Below are 23,113 nucleotides of genomic sequence, written 5' to 3' on the forward strand. Positions count from 1 at the left end.
CTTACATTTCCCACCTTTTCTCTCACTCCTGTCCAAATAAGATTCATTATTCTCTTCCCCTTATTTAACTTTCCTTTCCTTTCCCTTTCCTCACATCTTCCCAAACAAAATATTAGAAAAGAGAAAAGGCAAGAACTGAAAAAGAAATATTTAAAGAAAATGATTTTTTTTTAAAAAAACTGAAGATAATATTACAATTTAATGAATCAAAAATTCAAGAAAAAAAAAACGAAGGAAATATCTGTTTTCGTCCCATAGTTTTGCAAAATTTCACGACGGTGTGAAATCAAAGAACTGCGAGTTAAAGGAAGAAACTCACCGCCGACAGACGCATCCCGGACGGCGGCGGAGGGCGGGAGAAATCAATGGCGGCGAGCGTCCGCCATTGATTCGTCGTCGATGCGGCCGACGGAAACTTCAGCGGAGGCGGAGGAGTTTTGAGGAGGACTCGACCCGGTGTTGGAGGAGTTGGTCGGGGAGTCACAGGACTGCTCCTCGATGGCGGCGACGACTTGCTGGAGGAGTTGCGGAGGGAGAGTGGCGGCGACGGCGGCGCGTGTCTTCGGGCTTCCTGTGAGCGCCTGCACGACGGCCTTGAAGTGCTCCTCATTGGCTTCGACGACCGACGGCAACTTCTCGTGGACGACGCGGGGGCCCGGAGGATTGACGGAGGCGGCAGCGCCGGACGGAGATTCACCGTCGAGCCGAGTTCGCTTCCTCGTATCGCCTAACATGATCGACAAAACGATGGACTCGCCGACGTCGATTCCTCTGGAAAGAACGCTAGCTGTTAATTAAGGCAAAAACACAAAATTTATCCTTTTCCGAATATTAAATTTTTTTGGGGGGATTTTATAAATATATAGAATTGCCTCGCATAACTATTCAAATCAAATTTAAAATAATAATAATAATAAATTTATTTATTGAAAAATTAAAGTAATATTAATTTTAGATTTTAAGTAATATCAAATGAATGGATGTAGTTTGACTTAGTCAGCTCAACTTTATATTTGTGTTATTATATATATATATATATATAATATTTTAGTTTGAAAAATCAATATAATTAATTGTAATAATAATATAAATATGGGACCTATCTGCATGCAATGTGTCATGTTGAATTTCATGCTACATTTTTTATGTAGTGTATCATTGCTCAAAAAATAATTTGGATGAGGTTGAATATGTCCTAGTTTCTTTAGGAAAGTAACAGATCGCGGATCAAATTTGGATCAAATTTTATATTTTTCATCTCCTAATCATTTATTATATCTATTATATATTATTATCTTCAACTCGTTATTTGGGAGGAGATGAGGGAAGGAGAGGAGAGGGTAAATAAGGTGAAGAAGCATTTTGATCTTTATCTGAGATGGAATGAGTTAAAAAAGGAGAAGGAGAAAAGGATAAACTTTACCCTTCTTTGCTCATGAATTGTTAAAATTTCTTATACTCCGATTTAAGAAATATAAAGAAGTAGAGGAGGAACTGTAAAATATTTTATTTCAATTTTATCTATATTTTAAAATATTAATTCTTAAATTAACTCATCTATTTAAATATTTCATCTTTGCGCCGTCACTTCCTCACACAATGCAAGTCATCACCGTCCAATGTCTAACCGCTCACACTCCATGATGTTGGTGTCAGCCCTCATCACCGCTAAATCTTTTCAAAAATAAGACTCAAGAGGATAAAGACAGATATCTCTAATCTTCTTCTTCTTTTTCTCCTATAAAGATATAGAGACTTATTTAAAAAACGTGCGTTGTCTATTTTTTATATGCAATACAGATAAAAATTTTTATATCTCAATTGTTTTTTAAGAAGTGAGAGTATTTGTATAACTTTACCTATTTAATCTTCATTCTCCTTTTTTTCTTAAAAAAAAAAGATAACACATACTATGTTAATGAATTTTTCATCCTTTCGAATAAGCAAAACATAAATATTTTATTTTATTTTATTTTTTATTAATGAACCTTTTCTTACCTTATTCAAATAAAATGTAAGACATGATACAATGACGTATAAAAAAAAATGATAAATCTATTTCCTTCAAATAGGGACTCAATTAAAGGATGGGGTGGTCGGTCCGGATTGACCGCCGTAAGTTTCCCGATTTAACCTGGTGGTCGATGGGAAACTTCGGGACCGCAAAACGACGGTACAATCCAGATGCCTACAATGATGTATAATATTCTAATATAAGAGTCAGGGTCGAATTTTTTTTTCATCTAATTGTTATTTTATTTCGATAATTAATTTTGAATTACAATCAGTACCCATTCAGTGCTGTTATTTAAAATTAACTTTAATGAAAAAATGTATATATTGTAAGGAATTTTTATATTATATTATATTTTATATAATAATGAAAAATAAAAATATTATATATTTTTTATGGACTTGAATAAGACACGAGCGAAGTGAAGCGAAGTCTTGGACACTGCCACGTCATCATATTAATTTCTTCCACGCGCATTCGCACGTCACGCAGGCCAAAGTGCATCGCTTTTTATGGTCCCCGACACCAGGCCCATTCGCACCCACGCCCACTAGGCGCAATAACCAGCCGTCCTTCCGGGTCCCGCGTAGGTCAAAGGGTGGGTGTGTTCGGAGTAGAAATTTTCGGTACCTGAAGCCAGAGAGTGAGAGGACGGGAAGGAGGTAGCCGTAAAAAGGTCAAGAAAAGGGAAAATAAATAATCATTTTATTAAGAAATGTCACTTTGCCCCATCATTTTGTATGTTTTTCAATTGACTTCCCAGAGTTTGAAAAATAACGAACCACATGCCTTTAAAGTTTGACCCTTTTGTTTCCATCTATGGTATCACTGTTTCTTATATTAGAGTAGAGGTGTGTTTCGATTTACTTTCTTATAGATGATCATGAGATCGATCATGTGGAATAGCTGAGGTGATAGATTTCATCTTTTTACAGAAGAGATGTGTAAATTCGTATGGATCGAATGAGTTCGGATCGGATCGAATCAAGAATATTATAAAAAAATTTCAATTCAAACCCGACTTAAATCCAAATTTGGATTATCTGACCAACTCAAATAATCCGATCGATCCGATTAAAATTTTTTTATATATACATAAAATATCTTAATTTTAAAAATAAAATTTAATTTAATCTCAAAAAATCCTTCAACTCTAAATTCATATCAACCCGTATCAATCCAGATCGATCCAAACCCAATCTAATCCAAAAATCCCCATTCAAATTTGAAAATCTCCTATCCTAATTCAATATTTTTTGAATCGACTCGGATCGGATTGACCGATCGACCTGGAAAATATCATATAGAAGGTTAATAACCAAAATTTATGGAGTAGAATGTAATTTTCTAAACTTTAGGGATTACGAAGTGAATTTTCTCTCAAAAATAGCGAAGAAAAAAAAGCGCTTCATTCAATGCACCGTGTCGCCTCTCTCACTTCGCCTCCAGTGCGGCTGCTTCTCTCCTCTGCGACGGAGAGGAAGAAGACAAGAAGAAGAGAAGATAAGTCTTCTCTGTCGTTGTTCGCAGCCTCCATCAGCGTCTCCGCCGCGTTCCCCCCTCTCCTCCATTCTCGGGATCGCCTCCCTTGTCGTTTTTCCCCCCAAACCCTTGTCGTTGTTTCCATGCGCTTTCTGCGGAACCCCTCGTTTCCACAGATGGAATTTCGCACCAATCCCAGATTTCGTTTCTGAATGTTCGTCCGTCCGGATTTGGAGTCTTCCCTGGTTAAGCAAAAAGTGATCTTTTGTTTGATACTGCGGCAAAGGAGGGGTTTTGGGGGATGGCAATGTGGGTTTTGTGATGGATTGTTATCTGCCTTGAGGGATCTTGTTAGTGCGGATCGAATCTAGGGATTTTGAATTTTGGGAGTAGATGAGTTGCTTCCCTTGTTTATGTCGTCGCAAGAGGGAGTCGAGCCGCTCCAGGATAGATAACAGCGACGGCGTCCGATCCAGTTCGGGACTGCATGGAGATTCCTCAGGTTGGTTGCTGCTACGCTTACGCTTCCATTGATGTTTTTCATATGGGGGTCTTTGGCGAAATTTGGTTTCTTTTGGGGTTTAGAGAGTAGGAACAGGGTGCAGCCATCGATGGGCGAGGAGAAGAGCAACTCTGCTCGGAGCTTCACTTTCCGAGAGCTCGCCGTCGCCACACAGAATTTCAAAGAAGTCAATTTGCTCGGTGAAGGGGGTTTCGGAAAAGTCTACAAGGGGCGGCTCCATTCCAACCAGGCAAATCTTCTCATACCCATTGTTCAAAGTAAATCTTTTTCTTGTTCCTGTGGTAAAGTACTCTTCTTGTTGATGAGCAGGTGGTAGCCATTAAGCAGCTAAACAGGGATGGAGTTCAGGGGAACAAAGAGTTCCTGGTGGAGGTTCTCATGCTCATTGTTCTTCGCCATCCCAACCTTGTGAGTTTGATTGGATACTGCGCCGATGGCGATGAAAGGCTCTTGATTTATGAGTACATGCCAAAAGGCAGCTTGGAAGATCATTTGTTTGGTAAGTCCCTCCATCCATAGAGTATATGTTTATTGCTATATAACTAATCTTAGGACAATTAGGATTGAATCGAAGCACAAAGCATTCAATATGTTAGATAAACATATAAGATATAATCTTAGGCTTATGTTGAGTCTATCAATACATGTAGTGATTCGAAATACAAAACGAGATAAGATTTTCCTCTGTAAAGTAATGGCATTGATGGTCTTAGGGCAAAAGGACTACAACAATTTGAAACAAGATGATTTCAAAATTTGGGGGTAAACTAAATGAAATTGCCCCTTAATTTATTGCTACTTTGCAATGTCTTGTTAACCGGCGTAAAAAGGATGTTACTAAATAACTAAGCAGATGCTCTCATGAGGATAACTAGGAAGGTTGTAGATATTGTGCAACTATCAGAAAATATGCACACTTTGACGAAAAAATGTTGAGGTTTCCATAAACTAGAGATTTAGCAAACTTGCATAGTTCATAATATGTTGCAGAGAGCTGCCAAAATGTTTCAGGAGCCCTTCTCTTTCAACAGAAAAGAGCTTTTGTGTGGTCTCTTAGTCATTCGACCTGATACCTCTCGATTCAGAGAGGAAATGCTTGTATCATTTTGAGCCTCCCCTTCTTGATCTCTACTAATTGGATATGGGGCTAGGTGAAGGGGAGCTTTATGGAGAAGGGATAAAAAGGTCGGATTAGTAACTAAAGGCTTTACTAAAATATATGTGATAGAATAGATTATGAGGAAGCCTTTGCCCTGGTAGCCAAGTGTTCCAGTTAGATGTTCCATGATGTCTTGTACCATAATGCAAATAGATGATCGATATATTTGTTCTATTTTGGAATTGTAGTTAGTTACTTTCTCCTTGTGAGTTTGTGACTGATACTTCACTCTTTGTGCATTACTATTGTTTCCATTCATTTTGAATGTTACATCCCAGATCCTCCTGGCAAGCCACCTCTCGACTGGAACACACGGATAAAGATCGCTGTAGGAGTTGCCAAAGGCTTGACATATTTACATGATGTCGTAAATCCACCTGTCATTTACCGCGACATGAAGGCTGCAAATGTGTTATTAGACGATGACTTTAACCCGAAACTCTCTGATTTTGGACTTGCAAAACTGGGACCTGTTGGGGACAACACACATGTTTCCACAAGGGTGATGGGGACATATGGCTATTGCGCTCCTGATTATGCGATGAGCGGTAAATTGACTCTTAAATCTGATGTCTATAGCTTCGGGGTGCTTCTATTGGAGCTTATCACCGGACGACGTGTTTATGATTCATCAAAATCTTCTTTTGAACAAAAACTATTGACTTGGGTATGTATGTGTTTTCTGTTGGAGATCATCTTTCCTATTGGTTAGTATTCATGATTTTTATGATAATGATTTGTTTATTGTGTTTCTTTCAGTCGAGACCTTTCCTCAGCGACCGAAGGAAATTCCACCGGTTGGCTGATCCCTTGCTCCAAGGCTGCTATCCTCCGCGATCCTTCCACCAATTGGTGGTCATCACCTCAATGTGTCTTCAAGAGCAGCCGCACTTTCGACCCATAATTGCCGATGTGGTTGTCGCTCTCAATCATGTCGCGTCTCAACCATACATAACCGAGTCCGTGTCCACAAGGACTAGCTCCCCGCCACCACCATCATCACCTTCGCCTTCAGTTACACCATCGAGAGACCGCAATGGCAGAAGAGGCTTAGGGTTCAGGCATGTATAGCTGAGTCCCAACATTGCAAGATGAGCTACTGGGCTATCCACACGACATCGAACGAACACCAAAAGCATCTCGTTCGGCATGGTCCTCACCTTCCCGTATGAGTTTTCGCTGACTGTTTCGCACCGATAATAAGATCATCATGTAACTAGTAGCTAGTCTTTGTATTAGCTAAGTAGTTAAAGCAAGATGGGCATTGCTTCTGTTCTATTCAGGGCTTTGTAGCAAATTCTATCTCAATGAGTATATTTGAGTGGATTCTTGCTAGTTATTTTCTTAAGAATCTCTTCACTTGTCGATATTGACGAGTAAAGAAGAGAGAAACGAAATGAGAAGCCTATTGCTTTCTCAACGAGAAATAGTCGTCGTCTCGTAAACTCAATGCTACTTCGTGAAGGAGCCTCTACGACGAACTCAAAGTTTATTCATGCAACTAAAAGAAAAGGCACTTATCAATGTGACAAAGCACTTGCTACCCTAACTTACCAACAAGAACTCACACATCTCATCGCAACTAAACATAAACAAAAACGATACAATACGTAGCGCGAGAAATAGTCATCTCGTAAACTCAATGCTACTTCGTCAACCGCAAGATGACGATACATTGAAGGTCCTCAATTTATTCATTTAACTAAAAGAAAAGGCACTCGTTAATGCGACCGAGCACTTATTACCCTAAGTACCAACAAGAACTCACACATCTCATTGGAAGTAAACATAAACGATATGTAGCACAAGAAGAGCAACTCCACTCCAGTTGATTCCTTTCATGCTTGCTCCTCCTCCTGCATCAGTTCCTCCATCTGCATCAATTTAGATCGAATGTTCAATAAGCTCTATATGTTTCGTAACCTATTCGATACCACAAACCATTAGGGTTTCGTAACGATGAAAATTTGGATAGTGAGAGAGTATTGGTGCAACAGTAATGTTGTTGGAGGTCACAGGTAAGACTGCGTATAATAGATCATTCTCTAAGATTTCGTATTGACTAGAACTTCGTACACTGGATTGTCCTTAAAGATGTCTAGGGAGAGTAGATAAGCTAAAAACTCAATTTTGGACGAAAGGGTAGGGTATTTTAAGAAAGAAATGCGTAATTTAATAAATAGCAATATGGTATAGGTGTTTTAAGTAGTTCAATTTGCCCAGAGGACGTAACAGACGGTGGACGCATGATATTACTGATGTAATAGTCATGTGTCTAACGTCTGTGTATCTAAATGAATTTCTCTTCATATCCATAGGACCGACTCTAAGGGCTCAGCGGATCTATTTTTTTGTTTTTTTAAAATAGTTCAATTTGGTAAATAACCGTTACCGTTGCAGTCTGTTCTAGTGACGGTGGCATTGACGGCCGAGATGGTGACGACGCCGGAGGAGCTGTTGGTGTATCCGGCGTAGGCGCAAGTGTTGGCGGCGCAGCCGGAGGTTGGGGTGGTGTCGCCGATGAAAACGTTGGGTCCGCACGTCACCGGCGACGGGCACAAGGATCTTTCTAATTGAGCGCACTCCAATCTGTGTATGGAGGCTGAATTAGTTAAACAGAGCACGATGTACGTGTGTGATCGATCGAGGAGATTATGGTGAAGAAAGTGACCGGTAGGTGGCGGCGCTGCAGGAGCAGGTGACGCAGCCGCCGGCGGTGAGGGCGTAGCTGTGGTTGGCGAGGCGGAGGCCGTAGTCGAGGGAGGAGTTGAAGATGGAAGAAGAGCAAGCTGCGAGCGGTTTGAAAGTGAGAAGAAGGGAAACTCTGAGGGGGCAAAATGAAATTTTCTACTGACCGCGGAGAGGCACGTCGAGGACCTGATAGGCCTGCAGCAGCGACGGGTCGAGGTTTCCGTTGAGCGCGATGATCGTCTCCGGCGTCGTCCCGAACTCCGCCGCGATCGCGTCCACCGAGCTCCCCGGCGCCACCACGTGCGCCAGGTGCACCGTCTCCTCCCCGCCCACCTCGTCGCAGCTGCACGGCAGCGGGATCCACAGGCTCTGCCCCACCTGGATGACGTTCGCGTCCGGAAGCCGGTTCACCTCGGCGATCTCCTGGTACGTCGTCAGGTTCCCGAACCACGCCACCGTGATGTTTAGCAGCCCCACGTCCCCGTCCTGGACCGTGTAGATCGGAGTCCCGTCCGACCTGCCTGTCCCGTTCGAGCACCGACAGCGGATCGGGATGAGGACTCGCGCTCCGGACTGGACGGCGCCGACGGAGGGCGTGTCGGCGGGGAGGTCGTTGGCGCCGAGGAGGGAAGGGAGGTCGACCTGGAAGAGGCCGGCGACGGCGCCGTAGGTGGTGGTGGTCGAGGGGTGGAAGGCAACGAGGGAGCGGCAAGTGGCGCTGGTGGTGGCGTTGCAGATGAAGGCGGCTGTGGCAGTGGAGGCCGCCGCGAGGCCGACGACGACGAGGAGCAGAGCCGTCGTCCTCGTCATCGTTTCTTTACTCTTCTCTCTCTCTCTCTCTCTCTCTCTCTCTCTCTCTAGCTCGTCAGCGTTCGGGCATTTGTACTGCTTGTGGAAGAACCAAAGCCGTGGATTCACGCACTTGTCGTGATGGATTCAATATGGTCCGTCGGATGAAATGGGAGAAAAAAGACCGACAGTGACGGCGACTTGTCTGTTTGACTTCCAATGTGAAGCGTTGACTGAAAAGTCAGTTTGACTTTGAATAGTATTTATAGAAACGAATGGAAGTGATTTCCTAAATTAGTCTCATCTCAATATATTTTCTGAAACATAACTGAGTTGGTTACGATGCAACAGATATTATAAAGAAGACAAGAGTTCGAAAGGTGACGAATTTTTTTTTTTTTTACAGAAGAGAGCCCCTTTATATTATTATTTTTGTTAAAAAGATGCTATTTTTTATTCCAAAATTACTTTTATTATAATTTATTAAAATAAAACAATTCAACTAATTAAAATTATTACATATAAAATATTTTATATCAAAGTACCTTATTCAAATAAAATTACTTTCATTTTATCTAAATTGTTTTAAAATTATAATAATAATTATTATATATCTGTTATAATAATTTTAAATAATATTGAGTTAATATATTTTAATATAATAATATTTTATATATAGTAATTTTAACAATTAGAGTAATAATAAAATGAAACGTCCTTTTTTATTAAAATTGTCAAAATAAAATATATTTCTTTTTTATTTATTATTAAACAGTATTTCATCTAACCCTCAGTACAATTTTTTATTTCTAAAAATATTCTTATTTTTAATCGTATATTTTAATTAATGCTTAACTCTAATCAATATTAATAATACTATATTATAATTATTATAATATAAATATTTTATCTAATGATGAATATTGAATGATATTGTATTATAAAAATTATAAATCATAATTACTATTATTTAAATAATTTATTTATTATCAATATTAATTAATATTATATTATAATGATTATAAAATCATAATTATTACATAATTATAATAATTATTTTGTACTGTTACAAATCATAATACCATTATCCGCGGAGACAATTGCAACGGTAGGACAAGGTTGTGATAACAATTATTTGCAAGAATTTTCTTTCAAACGGGAAACGCAATCAAGGGATTAGACATCTGATTACCGCCGTATGTGCTTCCCGATTTACCCATCAAAAATGAGAAGAACCACCCCAGAAATTGAGTCCATGAGACTGATTGAAATTTATCATTTTTTACTATAAAATCATCAAAAATAATACTATTTTCAAAAATAAAAATAAATTAGGATGGAATGAAATATTATTTTAATAATAAATAAAAACATATATAATCTTTTAATTTTTACCCAACACTATTTAATTTTTTAAAAAGTTAATTGATATAAAACAATATATAATTAAGATTACCCTTTAAATTTTTGCCCTCGATTCTTCGAGGGAAGTCTTGGTCGTTGAATTCAAAACCACCATGGAAGAAGTGGAATAGTCTTCAAACTAATTGGGCTTTGCGGTCAAAGCAAGTTGCCAATCTGCTGAAGCAACTGGAGAAGAATTCTGCGTGTTGGCGTGGAAGAAAGTGTTTCTTTTTTTGTGCTTGAACCACTTTGAGTGGGGACAAACTGAACACAAAATTTCTTTCTTCCATTCCAATCATCAAAATCTTCGACCATCAAGTTATTCAACAGATAATTTATATGATCATTTCTATAATAAAATGATTTTTAGATGATCTCAGAAGATTACAAATCATAAGATTATCATTTGGCTATCTAACTTTTCGACAAGGATTAAGATGGACTTACCTCTTCTGCAACAAATCCTGATGCCTCTGCGAGGGCTTGCAAATCCTGCTCCCCACTAAGCATCTGTAGGTTTGTTTGTTTGAAAGAAAAATATATCAAAGAAATTATTTACTCAATCTCTTAGGAGATATAATATGCAATCCTTAAGTGATATTTCTCACCTTGCCTTTGATAACCCAAGTAGGAAAGCCTTGGATTCCGACGGCTGAACATTCGGAAGCCATGGTTCTTCCCTTGCCAGCACCATTAGGGAAGCACTCAACATAGTCCAACACTTTTGTAGCTTCGCGTCCGAACATCTGCAATAGATGACAGTGACTGTATAGATTCGCAGATAGGAAGGAGTTTAAAGTAAGAATTCTTCTTTTTTTTTTCGAGCTGGAGTTACAGTCTCTGACTATTGGCATCGTGTCGGTGTAGCAACATAGTGCTGGTGGTGTGTAGACTTTGAATGATAGGAATAAAAAAGTTCAATGAGTCTCATGCTTGTTCACTACAGCCTTGACGCGAGACAACAGAAAGTGATGGAGTCCTGGGATGTGTCACTCGTAAATAATATGTAACAAGATTTAGAACTTCGTGAAGAACTAACTCTGTTTCAGTCGTAAATAATATGTGCAAACTTTTTCTTGCAAACAACAGGGAAGGAAAAGTCATGCGTGAGTTTAGTTGACTATCGAATCGACCATCATTGTGCATGATGATCCTGCATATACAGGGATTAGGAAAACTTAATTTGTGCCTGGATGGCTTTACTACTTTACCACTACACCATTCTATTGCGCATTCTCAATTTTTTCATGTAAAATAAGTATTTTTGAGAAAAAATATTGCAATACAAAGTTACCTGCTTTTGTTCGTTACAGTGGGAACACCAGAAAGCCCCATACATCTTTGCCCCTATCGAATGGAGGTGTTTTGCGAGAGAGAGAGACAACGGTGTTGACTGATTTGTTATCTCAGTTTCATACAGCTCCAAAGTAATGTCACTTGATCTGCCAAAAAAAAAGGAAAAGAAAGAAAGAGCATATAAAGCAGTATCTGCATATCCAACGAGTCTAATCATAGATAAGTTAAAGTGAAATATTAACTCACAAAAGACCCAAAAACTTGTAGATGAAAAGTGAGGTGTGGCATCTGGCACGGTCAAGGGGCGGTTCTATCTAGGCAACTAGGTGAATGTAATTATATTCATATGACACTCATGTTATTTGTGCCATATCATACCATTGTTGCATGGACTTATCGTTGTAAAATTCTCAGTGCGAATATGTGCACCAATTTTTTCTAGATTTTAAGGCTTCTATAACTAGGTAGGATTAGGAAGGGCAGTAATTCAGATAGTGTTCAACACAGAGCAATCTGCATAGTAAAGATAATAGTATTCTTCTGAACAAGGATTCAGACCCTTTGGATCTAGAAGTATTTTCTATGGATTTAATTCTACTTGTGTGTTCTACTGGACTCAAAAAATACTAAGCTACCATTGGAATTCAAAGGTAGGCAGTTGAAGAAGTGTAAAAGGGAAGTTTTGGCATATGAATCATGATTTTGGGTATTCCATTGATGTTTTGGACAATATATGTACCTCATGCTTAAGAAAATACATATTTCAACAGATGGAATAGTCAAAATCCTATGTTTCAAGAGTAATCATGAGGTACAGCATACAGTCAGACAACATATATCCACAATGGTATCCATATTTTTGAGACAAACATGACATTTCTCGTAATTGCATTGGCATCTAAATCAAGTTGCTACTTGTTGAACTGAAAGCCAAAATGTGCTTCAAATTCACAATCTGTTGCTCTGCTGATTGCAGAATGGACAATTGGATAACACATGTGGCCTTCCCAATGGATCCATAGATGCATCCAATGCATAAGAACTATAAAGTTTTAATATGTACCTAGTTTCATTATTTGGAGCTTGAGCCAGCATTTTCTCTGCCACATTAAATTTCCAATTGTGAGGTTAACCATAGTTGGCTCCTACCAGATCATTAGTCATCAATCATCAGTCCACAGTAGGGCTGATATTTTAGTGATGCAGCAGATGAATTCCTATTGGGAATTCATTAAACAGTACATAAACATAATGCTCTTCATCGGGATGATGAGTCCTATGACTAAATCAACCTTAGAAATGTTTATTGAAGTTTACTTTGCAAAAAACTATGTCGATGATTGCAAAGACCTAACAGGCCAATACAAAAAAAAGTTTCAAAAATTAAATATGCAAACAGAAGGGCATTAAATAAGAGAATACCAGAAATTTTGAAAAGAATACAGATAATAGTTCTAAAATGGTCCAAACTCACGCAGGTTGTGGAGTATCAGCCAAACTGTATGTATTTGTTAAAGCCACAACCACGACACTAGCAATGGCCAACTGTAGGCCGATCCCATTTCTGACCTCTTCGAAGCCAATGTCCTAGGAGAGAGCAATACAGAACTCATCATTTTAGATATTTAGGATTGATGATTTTTCATCGAAGAACACTGCTTAAACCAAACCTTTAAAGTGATGAAAAATAAGCTGAAAGATAGAAGGGCTGAGAGTAGACAATAAGAACAGGTTGTTCCAGCAAACTTTGTGCTTAGAATATAAAGAAAATAGGCACTTGCTGTTGCCATTGAAGTAGTGGTCACAAGCAAAATGAAGCGAGTATCGTTTTCACCTAGTCCAGAAATTAAATTCTTTCCAGACTGTTGCAAGGAAAGTAATGCAACTGATCCATATGCCAACATGCCAAGCAAGGGAAGAGGCAAACCTGGCGTATGAAAAGGAAGAAATAGTGAATTCTAGTTGAATCAAGTAGACAGAAAAAATGTTTAGAAATAACTCAAAAGTAGTTTCTGAACAGAAATAAAAAAAAATGTTATTCAATTATGATGATAACCTAAAGACATAGTGGCAGATCAAAATAGGATTGAGCACGCATAATCCAGTCCTTCAATTTCATCTAGTTTTTGCCTTCGATCAAACACTACAAGTAGAAATATTCAACGAGCAACCAAAAAATGCAACCGAATTTATCAGCAAAAAAGCCTACCGAAAATGAAGGAGTAATCACTGTCGAGAACACCTCCGCATCTTCCCCCTCCGACAGGACAGAAGGCCTCGGCGCCGGTGAACTTCACGTAGGTGAGATACGCGGTCTCCAGAAACCCTAAGGCCCCGAGTCCAGCTCTCAAAGTGCTCGTCGGAAAGCCCAAAGCAGAAGGCTTCGGCGGAGGCTCAGGTTCCTCCTGAGGGGAAAGCTCCGCCCGGAACCTAACCTGCCCTGGCATTCCCGATCTCTGCATCGTGATCAGTGCGCACAAAACCAAATTTGTGAAGCTCCCAGATTGGTGGATGGGATAGTCAAGAAGGAAGGAGGTAGAGAGACCTGGAGGCGCGTCGAGAAGCGGCCGGCGGGGCGGCGAAGCGGCGGGCGGAAGACGACGAGGGCGGCGGATGTACTCGCCATCGGAATCGTTCTGATGCGGAAACCTCAGTAATCTCCTCCCGGTGGCCGTGAACTCTCTCCACTTTTTCTGAAATTCCCCTTGTACTTCTGAAAATTAATAATGCCGCCTTTATTTTTGTAATCATTAAAAAAACATTTTATTTTTTAAAAAATTATATATATATCAACCAGACGCTTGATATCCCAAATAATTTTATAGTAATTTTAATTAAAATTATTTTATTTAATAACTACAATTAAATCTATTTTAATATTAATTAAACTTTAAAATTGTTAAATAATTATAATTAAAATTATTTTAATATGAGTAAGCTAAATTTGTTACTTTTATAATAATTTTGGATAAAAGTTAAAATGACATCCCAAATTAAGAAAATATGGTATAGACATCATTTTTTTAAGAATATCAAAGGATGTCCCTCTCATAATTTTATTTTAAAAATACTCTTACATTCAACATTGTTATAAAAGCTATTGAGTATCTTAGTAGTTATTAGATAACTTCTACAATGTGTAAAAGCTATCAGTAGCTATTACAAAGTGTCTATAGTGAGTTTAAGATTTAACATCCAGTATTATTATAGATTATCAGATAGTTGTTATAATGTGTAAAAATTACTCAGTAGTTATTATAAAATATTTAAAGTAAATTTAGGAATTAGGATTAAACGTTGTTGTAAAAGTTATCGAGTAACTGCTACAATATATTTAAAGTGAGTTTAGAATTTAAGATTTACACTGAGTAGCTGCTATAATGTATAAAAACTATCAATGACTATTATAATTAGGTGTTACAATTTATTTAGGATGAGTTTAAGATTGTAATAATTATATATAACTTCTACAACTTAGTTTAAAATGATTTTGATGAAAGTTAAATAATTTTTACCAAATTGGTAAATAATATTTTGATATAATAGTATTCAGAGATCTTAAATTTTAAATTATAAACTTTAAACTCACACTAAATAGAATATTTTACGTTGTATCAGTTATCGAATAGTTTTTACGCATTATAATAGCTATTAGGTAACTTTTATATGATATAAATCATCAATCCTAAACTCACTCTAAACACTTTATAACAGCTACTGCCTACTGAATAGCTTTTTTATGTTGTAGTAGCTATTTGATAACTGCTACAACAATGTTAGATTAATGAGTATTTTCGAGATAAAATCATAAGAGCATCTCCAACGCTAGTTAATAGCGTGTTAATAACACCTCTTTATTCTCTCATCACATGACGTGGAAGAGAAATCATGAACAACGTTTTGAACGCGTTCATGTGACAAGGGTGAATCCCACATGTTTTTTTTTAGGTATTATAACTCTTCTGCATTGCAGATGTTCTAAGAGGATTGCCCATTTAATTTTTTTCAAAAAAAATATCTTTTTTGATGGTTTGTAAATTTTAGTACGCCTTTTATTTTTTTTACAATATAGATGAATCTATTATACTTTTTTTAAAAAAATAAAGTATACTTTAAATATTTTTAAAATAAAATACTATTAAAAATTAAATAAATTCACAATTATTTAAAGAATAAACCACTAAACAAAATAAGGGAATTCATTTATTTAATATAAAATCAGGAAAAGAATAATAATTACAATAATTCATTATTGAGAACTAGTCAATTATTTTTTACTAAAAAAGATCAAATCTCCTAAACCTAAGGATCATAGATTTCACTAGATCAAACAAATCTCAGGCGAAAGCGGCGAGTAGGCCACGTCACTAATTTTTCCCAATTTCTTGGAAGCTATAGATTCGATGTCGTCGTTTCTTGGCCACCAATAAATACCCCCTTAACCACAAACTTAACGTCACATGCTAATTAATTAATTGATTAATCCGCCAGTGTTAACTCGATGTTGAAGCAAGAGATGATGAACGCCGGCCAACTGCACCGCCGTGCCGGCGCGGCGGAGAACGGGGCGCTGCCGTGGTGCCCCACCCCGCGCCGCCCTTGCGCCGCCGCGAAGGAGTTACTGTTTCACAGGTTTATAATTTTAGAATTTTTGAACTTTCATCCTTTTTATTTTTGATGTATAAATCTAGAAATTAATATTTAGATGAATTTGAATTTAATATAAATTATATATATATAATTAAAAATCATTATATTACTATATAATTAACCTCATGATTATTAAAAAAATATAAATAAATTCTTACAAATTAAATTATAAATTTATATAAATGTTTAATTCATTCACAGCCCTAGCAATACAAGCCATCAATGGAGTGGAGCCTTGGACACAAAAGCAAAAAAGGTACTCAAAAAATTTAAAATTTCAATTTGGCCCCTCATTTTTTCACTAATGAAGGATTAGAGTTAAGCATGATTTTAATTACTGTTTTAATTGTGATTAGGGTGATTCATTAGGAGAATCCAATAGCACAGGGTGTGGATCTCCTCCAAGAAGATTGGAGAATCCATTGATTCATGATGCCCAATTTGTCAAGCAAGGGGAGAGGCTTTCACCATGGATCTTCCCCAAATTGTCCAATTAATTTTATAATTTTTTTGTTAATTATCTATTAATTTTACATTTTAATTAATGTATCATTATGTTGTATTTTTTTATGTATATATTTTAATCACATAATAAAACGTTTTGACCATTTGTTTATTTAAAATATGCCACGTCAGCGGATCAGGGCCGATGGGTTTTTGATGGGCCTCCATAGAGAAATTAGGCCCAGGTTTTGTGTCACGTGACAAGCACGTGATTTACTCTGCATGCTGGTGCTTTAAATACGCGGCCGACCCGCCGTCGCTCGAACCCTAGAAATTCTACTGCTGCCCTCTTTGTCGCCTCGCAGGTTCGTGATCTTGGTTGCTGACTTGCGGTTGGTCCTCTTCTTCCCTCGCAGGTTCGTTCATTGTGTTTGTGGTTTTGATAATCGCTTTCGAAGGCGTTGCATTCGTTGCGGGCGCATTTGACAACGGATGTGTCGAGGAAAGCGTAAAATGATGATTTTTTTTACTAGCACGAGCAAGACTTCCTACGTCGCAACTGCAGATTTCTCTGTAGTGATTAAGTTCCTGCTGGTGCACATTACCTTGTGTACAATTTGCTGGCGTTCTTATTCTTAAAGATCATTCTTTTCATATTCCTTTTTGCTCTTTTAATGTTTGCCCTTCTAGATTCAGATTTATAAGGAAGTGGAAATGGCATTAGAAGCTAATGTACTAGAGTGGATGCTGTCTTCCGCCGGTAGTTATATAGTCTATGGTTTATTATCCAGTGTTCTGATTCACACTAATGCATATTATCCACCATCCATTTTAATAGTTTGCCCCCTCATCTTGTCATGTGAGTTTTTGTTGGATGATATGCTGTCTAATGGACTTAGTTCTGCAGACCCACCCTTTAGTTCTTATCAGGGCTGGTTAATCCTTACAGCATATTCATAATCTAATTGTTTCACTAGCTGTGTGTCATTTTCTTTCTTTTACCAATCATTGATTCCTCTGAAAACTTCCATTATTCAGTACTGTCAATTTTCCAATGGATGTCCAATGGAAGGTATAATTTTGACATTATTTGTTGGCTCAATTATGATTAGTATGATGACTATTTGATAGTTACTAACATCTTGTTAGTGGACACATTACCTCTCGATATCATGGGCAACAGTTTTTACTAGCAATATCTAGTTTATATATATGATTCCACGTAAGAGATACTTCCATCTAAATCAACAAGTTACCTTTTGTTCTTTTATTCTAGGGGCCAGTGATTGGAGTATTAGCCTTGTACTCAGTTGCGACTTGCTTATTTTATGATTAAGGTGCTTAGCAACAAATGTATGTTGCTGAGATACTTCTATCCAATTCAACAAATTATCTTTTTTCATAGGTATTAGTGATTGGAGTATTAACTATGTTTACTCAATCACTGCTCAGCCTATTTTGTGATTAAGGCTCTAGGTAAAATTTTCTTGTCCTCATTTTTTTGATTATATATTAGGCCTTCAGTAGTTGGTATGGGACTGACGTCTGCCCCATTGATTATCCATATGTACTCTGGGATGAGTCCGTCCCTACATTCAATCATCATCTGTTTCACTTTGTCAGCTAAATTTATTTATTTTTCTTTAGCTGATCATTAAAGATGCAACATTTATTTGAAAGCAAACTTGTAAGTATCGATAGTTCATCATAATAATGTAAATTGTGTAGTAAAAGATTTTGTCTTGTTTTCAAGATTTTGGAACGGTTCTTGTTAGTCACTAGTCATTACTGTGTGCTAGAGGTTCAAAGTGATGTGTGAGTTCCATTTTCTCACTTTGAGAAAAAGCTTATGATTAAAAACTGAAAAGATGTCACTTGAATTAACAAACTTGTGCTGCAGGTGATGCAATGCAACTGCTGGTTATCAACCAACAAGGTAGTTCTTATATGGTTCTCTTCCAGTATCAGTTGAATTCTATTTAATGCACACTCACAGTGGCTTGAGCTTTGTCTGACTGAATTGTAGCACTGTTTGCTTACAGGTGTGTTGTTCTTGGATTTGAAGCTTCCATCAGATATTAATTAGATTCACATTCAATTGTTATGATAGTATGATACATAATGCAACTGGCAAATGGTATGAAAATAAATTTGTCTGCAAGTTTTGTGAGAAAGAGCTCTATCCTATCTCTTGAACAAGTAGGATTTTGTCTCGGCTGCTCGATCTCGTTCAGCCGAGATTAAGTCTTGCCGGATAGGTAGAGTTCTTTCGCGCAAAACTTATGCCATTCAGCAAAACAGGGTTCATGAAGCTAACATACAAATCCTTTTTCATCACCATCCATTTATTACTGTGCATACATAAAATGTTGGCATTCAAGAAGTGAGATCAAACTAACTGTATATGAAACCACAAAAAATCATCCAAAATATAGTCTACAGAATAATGAAATGGCACTGCTATTTCTTCCCACTGATCATTGGCTGTTGTGATCTAACACTTGTTTTTGTTCCACCAGTGAAGCTTCTCAAATCTATCAAATCCTCGAACAATCGGTTAGGAAGAACATATGACGGAGAGCTGTTCGTATTTGTGGGTGTTTCTCCGGCAAAACCACCAGCAGCGGCTGTTGAACCATTTGCTCTAGACCCAAAGGAGTTCTGCTGCTCCAGAGGCCTAGAAGAATAAGCAGGCATATTAATGGCACGAGGAGAGCTAGCATGTGCTGCAGTCCATGACGAGGAATACTGCGGCATCTGAGATTGTATTGTTGGTGCAGGAAGCGCCTGCTGGGCCCAAGGTGCAATGTAACTGTTATAGGGAGCATATCCAGTTGAAGTTGCAGGAGTTCCATTTTGATCGCTCGAAGCTGATGGAGGTGTTGCTGGTGTGCCAGGTGAAGAAGGGAAGGTTGACAAAGTGATGCTCAGGAGGTCAATCATGTCTTGCTCTTCCTTTCGGACATTAACAGGAGGCGGTGGATCGAGCGGGTAGTCGATTGGAACCAACGCATTGCTCATAGTAGATGATGAAGTGCTCGATTCAGTCGCAGTGGTTATATCACTCCTATTGGATGTTAGAGAGTCTGAACTGTTGCCTGATGCACTACTCCTTGAAGTTACCTGCTTAAGTTTCGAGTTCCTGCAGTAGCAAAACATGTTTGCATAGTAACAGAATGATCATAAAAACACAGAGAATCAAGTGTAACTGTACAATCCTAGACCTGTGAGCTAATTGATCGAAGTCATCCTCAAATTCGTCGTCTTCAGTTGGATTGCTTATGACCGGGGGGGCGGCTCGATAGGCTTCTTAGACTGTGGTAGTGGTTTTGCTGCTTCAGGAAGCAGCGGGGTTCCAGCAGCTATGGCGTCGTGTCTTGCAAGCAAACTTTGCAACTCATCATTCAGTTCCAGACCTTCCCCTAGCAGCTTTTCATCCCTGCATTTGCAATGGACAACGCAATTCTTAGCACAAACTGAAAATTCAGTGACAGCTGCTCGCTGTACTTGTTCTTTGCATCGTCTTATAACGATAGAGAAAACTGATTACCCAGTAGATCCGATCAATTCCATGAGCTTTGTTTGGTTAGAGCGACACTGATTCACTAGCTCAACAATCAATTCATCTTTCACAGCCTGCTTAAACATGCAATTTTAGATCTTAAAGCAAGAAGAGGATTGAAGATTCTTGAACGCCATTACAAGAACACCCACCCCATGATCATTTGGGTTCACAGCCTGCAACATTTCCCGTAATAACTCTAGTGCATCCCGGATGCGTCTGAAGTCCGAGAAACTAAACAGAAGACGATACAAAACAAGAGAATCAGTATCAGAAGTTGCCCTGAAATACTTGTTGCCAAACACATACCTTAGGTTTCCCATGTCAGACGTCATTGCCGCATCGAATCCTACGGAAGTGGCACTTGGCGCTCCGTAGCCTGATTGGGGATATGCCGGTGTTAATTCAGATTGTGCGATAGGAGGAGTGAATATCGGCGGAGCATTCGCTGTTCTCTGTGGGAAAGCTATTCCAGATCTCTACAACATAGACATCAGAGAAAGCCAGGGGTGAAGTTGGCAGAGTTCAATTCAAGGGAATTGTCATTAAAGTGCATAAAAGAGAGATTACTTTGATGGTGGAGTCTCAAAATTTATCTGTTGGAACTACACTTGATCTCTCTTAAATATTGGCATTACAATGTTTATCCTTTCTAGCAACTCTACACATTCATCTTTTTCTTATCTATGTTACAATGAATCGACACTTGCCGAATCTATGGAATACATCCTCATATCACAATGTATCGATTGGCATATAATTGTATCAATGTATGCATTCAGCGAAAGCGAATGGATATAACAACGAACCGAGGATTGCGATCTCAGGAACAAAAATAATTTCCAACAACCTTAGCATCACAAGTAGTTACGGCTCGTACCTTCAATTCGATGTATGCTAAATAATACTGAGGATACTTGCCACCAGGCCCCCCAAATGCTTCTTGCCAAGAGTCCAGAAGTATCAAAATTTTATCCCTTACTTGCATGTCTGCCTGAGTAGCATCCAAGGCATCAAGTGCAGTTAAAATAACAAAGAGACATACAAAATTATCCAAATCTTTTGAAAAATATAGTCGATATGATTTAACTATGCCAAGAATAAGTGTGAGATATAGACAAAATGATTGAATAAAAAGAAGTGGGACAATGAAAGTTCTCATTCTGAAAATGAGTTGGAGAAAAAGGTTCAGTTTATGTATCTTAGAATATATTAGGAATGGGACTTCTTATAACTAGCATAACAAGCATTTTGACCTGCAAGAGCCTTCGAGCTTGTTCATTTACACATATGAAACCCGATACAAATCCAAAATCCTTTTATTCTAGTAAATATCTAGGCATTTCTAAATTATGGGGTGTGCATTCACGGTACAAAAGTATGAACCTTTGATTAGCCATACAATAGTGTCCAAAGTAAGATATACTAACCTTTTTCTTAACAATTTTGATCATTTCCTCGAGAATTTTCCGTTCGGCAACTTGAAAATGCACATATTCGCCACAATTTTTTACCATTGTTTCCAATAGCTGCAAAGGAGAAAAAAATTGCTAATGATATTTCAAAATCAAATTTACAATAGATGCCCAGCCATCCAAAATACATTAGTCCTGTGTCTCTTTCATCGTAATACTTCTTGGCAAAATGAAGAGACCATGAGCATTAGACATTGTTGCCATTTTGTTTAAGTTTTTGATTGTAGGATTACTTAGAGCCAAGTTCAATAGAGTCACATAGATAACCAAATTCATACCGGCAAATAGGACTTTTGCACATTTTCATTAGTCCTAGAGAACTTAGCACCTACCGTCAAAGCGAGAAACTGAACCTTTGGATTCTTGTTCTGTAAACGCTTTTTAATTGCTTTAAGCACTTCTTTGGCCTGCCTGATTCAGGGAGAAAAAAAAAAAACATGAGTTTTAGAAATATTTACAGAGATACAAGGAGAGAATAAATATCAAGTAAGTTTGTGCCCCTTTAACTTTGCTGTATCAATAGAAGAATGAGGAAAACATCAATTATGATACTTATGTTTTAGAATAAGCCTATTCATCTGAAACCCTTTTCAATCTCTCTCAGTTGGTTGCGTAAGCTATGATCAGTTTACCCCTTTTCTTGAAGATCATTATATTTTGGACAAAACATCCACTTGTCTATAATAGTGAGAAACATCAAAACAATTTTATCATTGAGTTGTTTATCCAAAACTTTATCTGTAGTCTTAGGGATGGAACCTAAAATTCATGGGGAAGCATCAAACAATAGCTCTTGTGCATAACTAGTCCCTTGCTCGTGAAGACATTACAACGATTAGGTCATGAAAACAGGCCCTATTGACCTTCCTTGTGCCATCAAATTGCAGCAGAACAAGAGAAACTCATAATTATTTCTCAGCAAGTCAGCCGTAACACCTCCAAAAATCATATTTTTTAAGCTTCGCCAGGGTATAAACCCTCTTAAAGCAAAAAACAAGGAAAATAAACAAGGATAAGCCTAGAATTTCAGATGCTCAGGATCGTAACCAACAAGAAATAGCGATTGGAAGAGGGATTTATTGACGCAGATAAATCAAAAGATGAGTTTGTTCGCTCACCACTGATCGTTGTTGATGGTGTCGCAGATGTCCATATTCATGGTCCAATCAGGGCCGATCAAGAGGCGACTGGTGGCCTTCTCGACTCGGACCGCGGGCTTCTCGGCCCGGACGGTCGCCGCCGCCGGAGACGACGAGGACGACATCATCTCAGCCCGCAAATTACCCGGCGAATCGCGCAACGAGAGGATCAAAAGTCCGGTAGAAGAGCCCGAACGGAAGAACGCCGAAGAATAAGAGGAAATATTCCACCAAAACGGAGACCGAGGACCCGGAAGAGCTAAGGCAAAAAAACTTCATTTTAGCCCCTCGAGTTCGTACTATTGCATTTTAACTCCCATAATTTACAAAATACGAAAACAAAATATTTTCTCCACCGTCCACAACAATATAAAAGGATAAAATTTTGATTTTATCTGAAAAAAATAAAAAAACACCGATGAAATTGTTGACATTAAGAAAAAGTCAACAAAAGGCAACGCATCACTCCAATGGGAATCATCGTT

The 23,113-nt window shown here is 38.1% G+C and overlaps 4 protein-coding genes and 1 non-coding gene across 5 annotated transcripts; 2 read left to right on the plus strand and 3 right to left on the minus strand.

Annotated features, from left to right (window-relative positions):
- The first annotated feature begins 3,473 nt into the window (after positions 1-3,473).
- Positions 3,474-6,517, plus strand: LOC141825308 (putative serine/threonine-protein kinase PBL21). The gene is made up of 5 exons (XM_074712698.1): positions 3,474-3,998; positions 4,082-4,248; positions 4,329-4,518; positions 5,457-5,845; positions 5,938-6,517. Exons 1-5 carry the CDS (start codon positions 3,890-3,892, stop codon positions 6,247-6,249), a joined length of 1,167 nt encoding a protein of 388 aa, XP_074568799.1. The 5' UTR covers positions 3,474-3,889; the 3' UTR covers positions 6,250-6,517.
- Positions 6,518-6,702: 185 nt separating this feature from the next.
- On the minus strand, positions 6,703-8,713 carry LOC141825310 (chitin elicitor-binding protein-like). Its single transcript, XM_074712700.1, has 4 exons — positions 8,034-8,713; positions 7,850-7,967; positions 7,571-7,767; positions 6,703-7,052 (listed from the first exon to the last, which is right to left on the minus strand). Exons 1-4 carry the CDS (start codon positions 8,677-8,679, stop codon positions 6,952-6,954), a joined length of 1,062 nt encoding a protein of 353 aa, XP_074568801.1. The 5' UTR covers positions 8,680-8,713; the 3' UTR covers positions 6,703-6,951.
- A 1,614-nt stretch (positions 8,714-10,327) lies between these two features.
- Positions 10,328-14,035, minus strand: LOC141825309 (thiol-disulfide oxidoreductase LTO1). The gene is made up of 7 exons (XM_074712699.1): positions 13,904-14,035; positions 13,568-13,814; positions 13,029-13,285; positions 12,833-12,945; positions 11,357-11,504; positions 10,671-10,808; positions 10,328-10,572 (listed from the first exon to the last, which is right to left on the minus strand). Exons 1-7 carry the CDS (start codon positions 13,982-13,984, stop codon positions 10,495-10,497), a joined length of 1,062 nt encoding a protein of 353 aa, XP_074568800.1. The 5' UTR covers positions 13,985-14,035; the 3' UTR covers positions 10,328-10,494.
- Positions 14,036-18,019: 3,984 nt separating this feature from the next.
- On the plus strand, positions 18,020-18,123 carry LOC141825772 (small nucleolar RNA snoR99). Its single transcript, XR_012601528.1, has one exon. It is a non-coding gene; the product is annotated as a small nucleolar RNA snoR99 (small nucleolar RNA).
- Positions 18,124-18,759: 636 nt separating this feature from the next.
- On the minus strand, positions 18,760-22,825 carry LOC141825327 (TOM1-like protein 6). The gene is given in 10 exon segments (XM_074712715.1): positions 18,760-19,594; positions 19,677-19,744; positions 19,747-19,891; positions 20,003-20,088; positions 20,167-20,248; positions 20,324-20,493; positions 20,895-21,008; positions 21,445-21,543; positions 21,822-21,900; positions 22,608-22,825. Coding segments are annotated over 10 exon segments (1,674 nt in total). The 5' UTR covers positions 22,757-22,825; the 3' UTR covers positions 18,760-18,912.
- Between the last annotated feature and the right edge of the window lie 288 nt (positions 22,826-23,113).

Source organism: Curcuma longa, chromosome 3, assembly GCF_044706935.1.
Source record: "Curcuma longa cultivar G26 ecotype Majalengka, Jawa Barat chromosome 3, ITB_CL_G26_1.1, whole genome shotgun sequence".
NCBI classification, from domain to species: domain Eukaryota; kingdom Viridiplantae; phylum Streptophyta; class Magnoliopsida; order Zingiberales; family Zingiberaceae; genus Curcuma; species Curcuma longa.

What these genes read in the sequence shown, in the direction of transcription:
- LOC141825310 (XM_074712700.1), bottom strand. Translation starts at nt 8,679, where the DNA reads ATGACGAGGACGACGGCTCTGCTCCTCGTCGTCGTCGGCCTCGCGGCG. An exon ending in CCTCGACGTGCCTCTCCGCG is followed by an intron (nt 7,968 to 8,033) that starts GTCAGTAGAAAA and finishes AACCGCTCGCAG; the next exon opens with CTTGCTCTTCTTCCATCTTC. An exon ending in CACTAGAACAGACTGCAACG is followed by an intron (nt 7,053 to 7,570) that starts GTAACGGTTATT and finishes AAATTGATGCAG; the next exon opens with ATGGAGGAACTGATGCAGGA.
- LOC141825308 (XM_074712698.1), top strand. Translation starts at nt 3,890, where the DNA reads ATGAGTTGCTTCCCTTGTTTATGTCGTCGCAAGAGGGAGTCGAGCCGC. An exon ending in ACTGCATGGAGATTCCTCAG is followed by an intron (nt 3,999 to 4,081) that starts GTTGGTTGCTGC and finishes TTTGGGGTTTAG; the next exon opens with AGAGTAGGAACAGGGTGCAG. An exon ending in GGCGGCTCCATTCCAACCAG is followed by an intron (nt 4,249 to 4,328) that starts GCAAATCTTCTC and finishes GTTGATGAGCAG; the next exon opens with GTGGTAGCCATTAAGCAGCT.
- LOC141825309 (XM_074712699.1), bottom strand. Translation starts at nt 13,984, where the DNA reads ATGGCGAGTACATCCGCCGCCCTCGTCGTCTTCCGCCCGCCGCTTCGC. An exon ending in TATTTTTCATCACTTTAAAG is followed by an intron (nt 12,946 to 13,028) that starts GTTTGGTTTAAG and finishes GCTCTCTCCTAG; the next exon opens with GACATTGGCTTCGAAGAGGT. An exon ending in ACTGTAACGAACAAAAGCAG is followed by an intron (nt 10,809 to 11,356) that starts GTAACTTTGTAT and finishes CATCTATTGCAG; the next exon opens with ATGTTCGGACGCGAAGCTAC.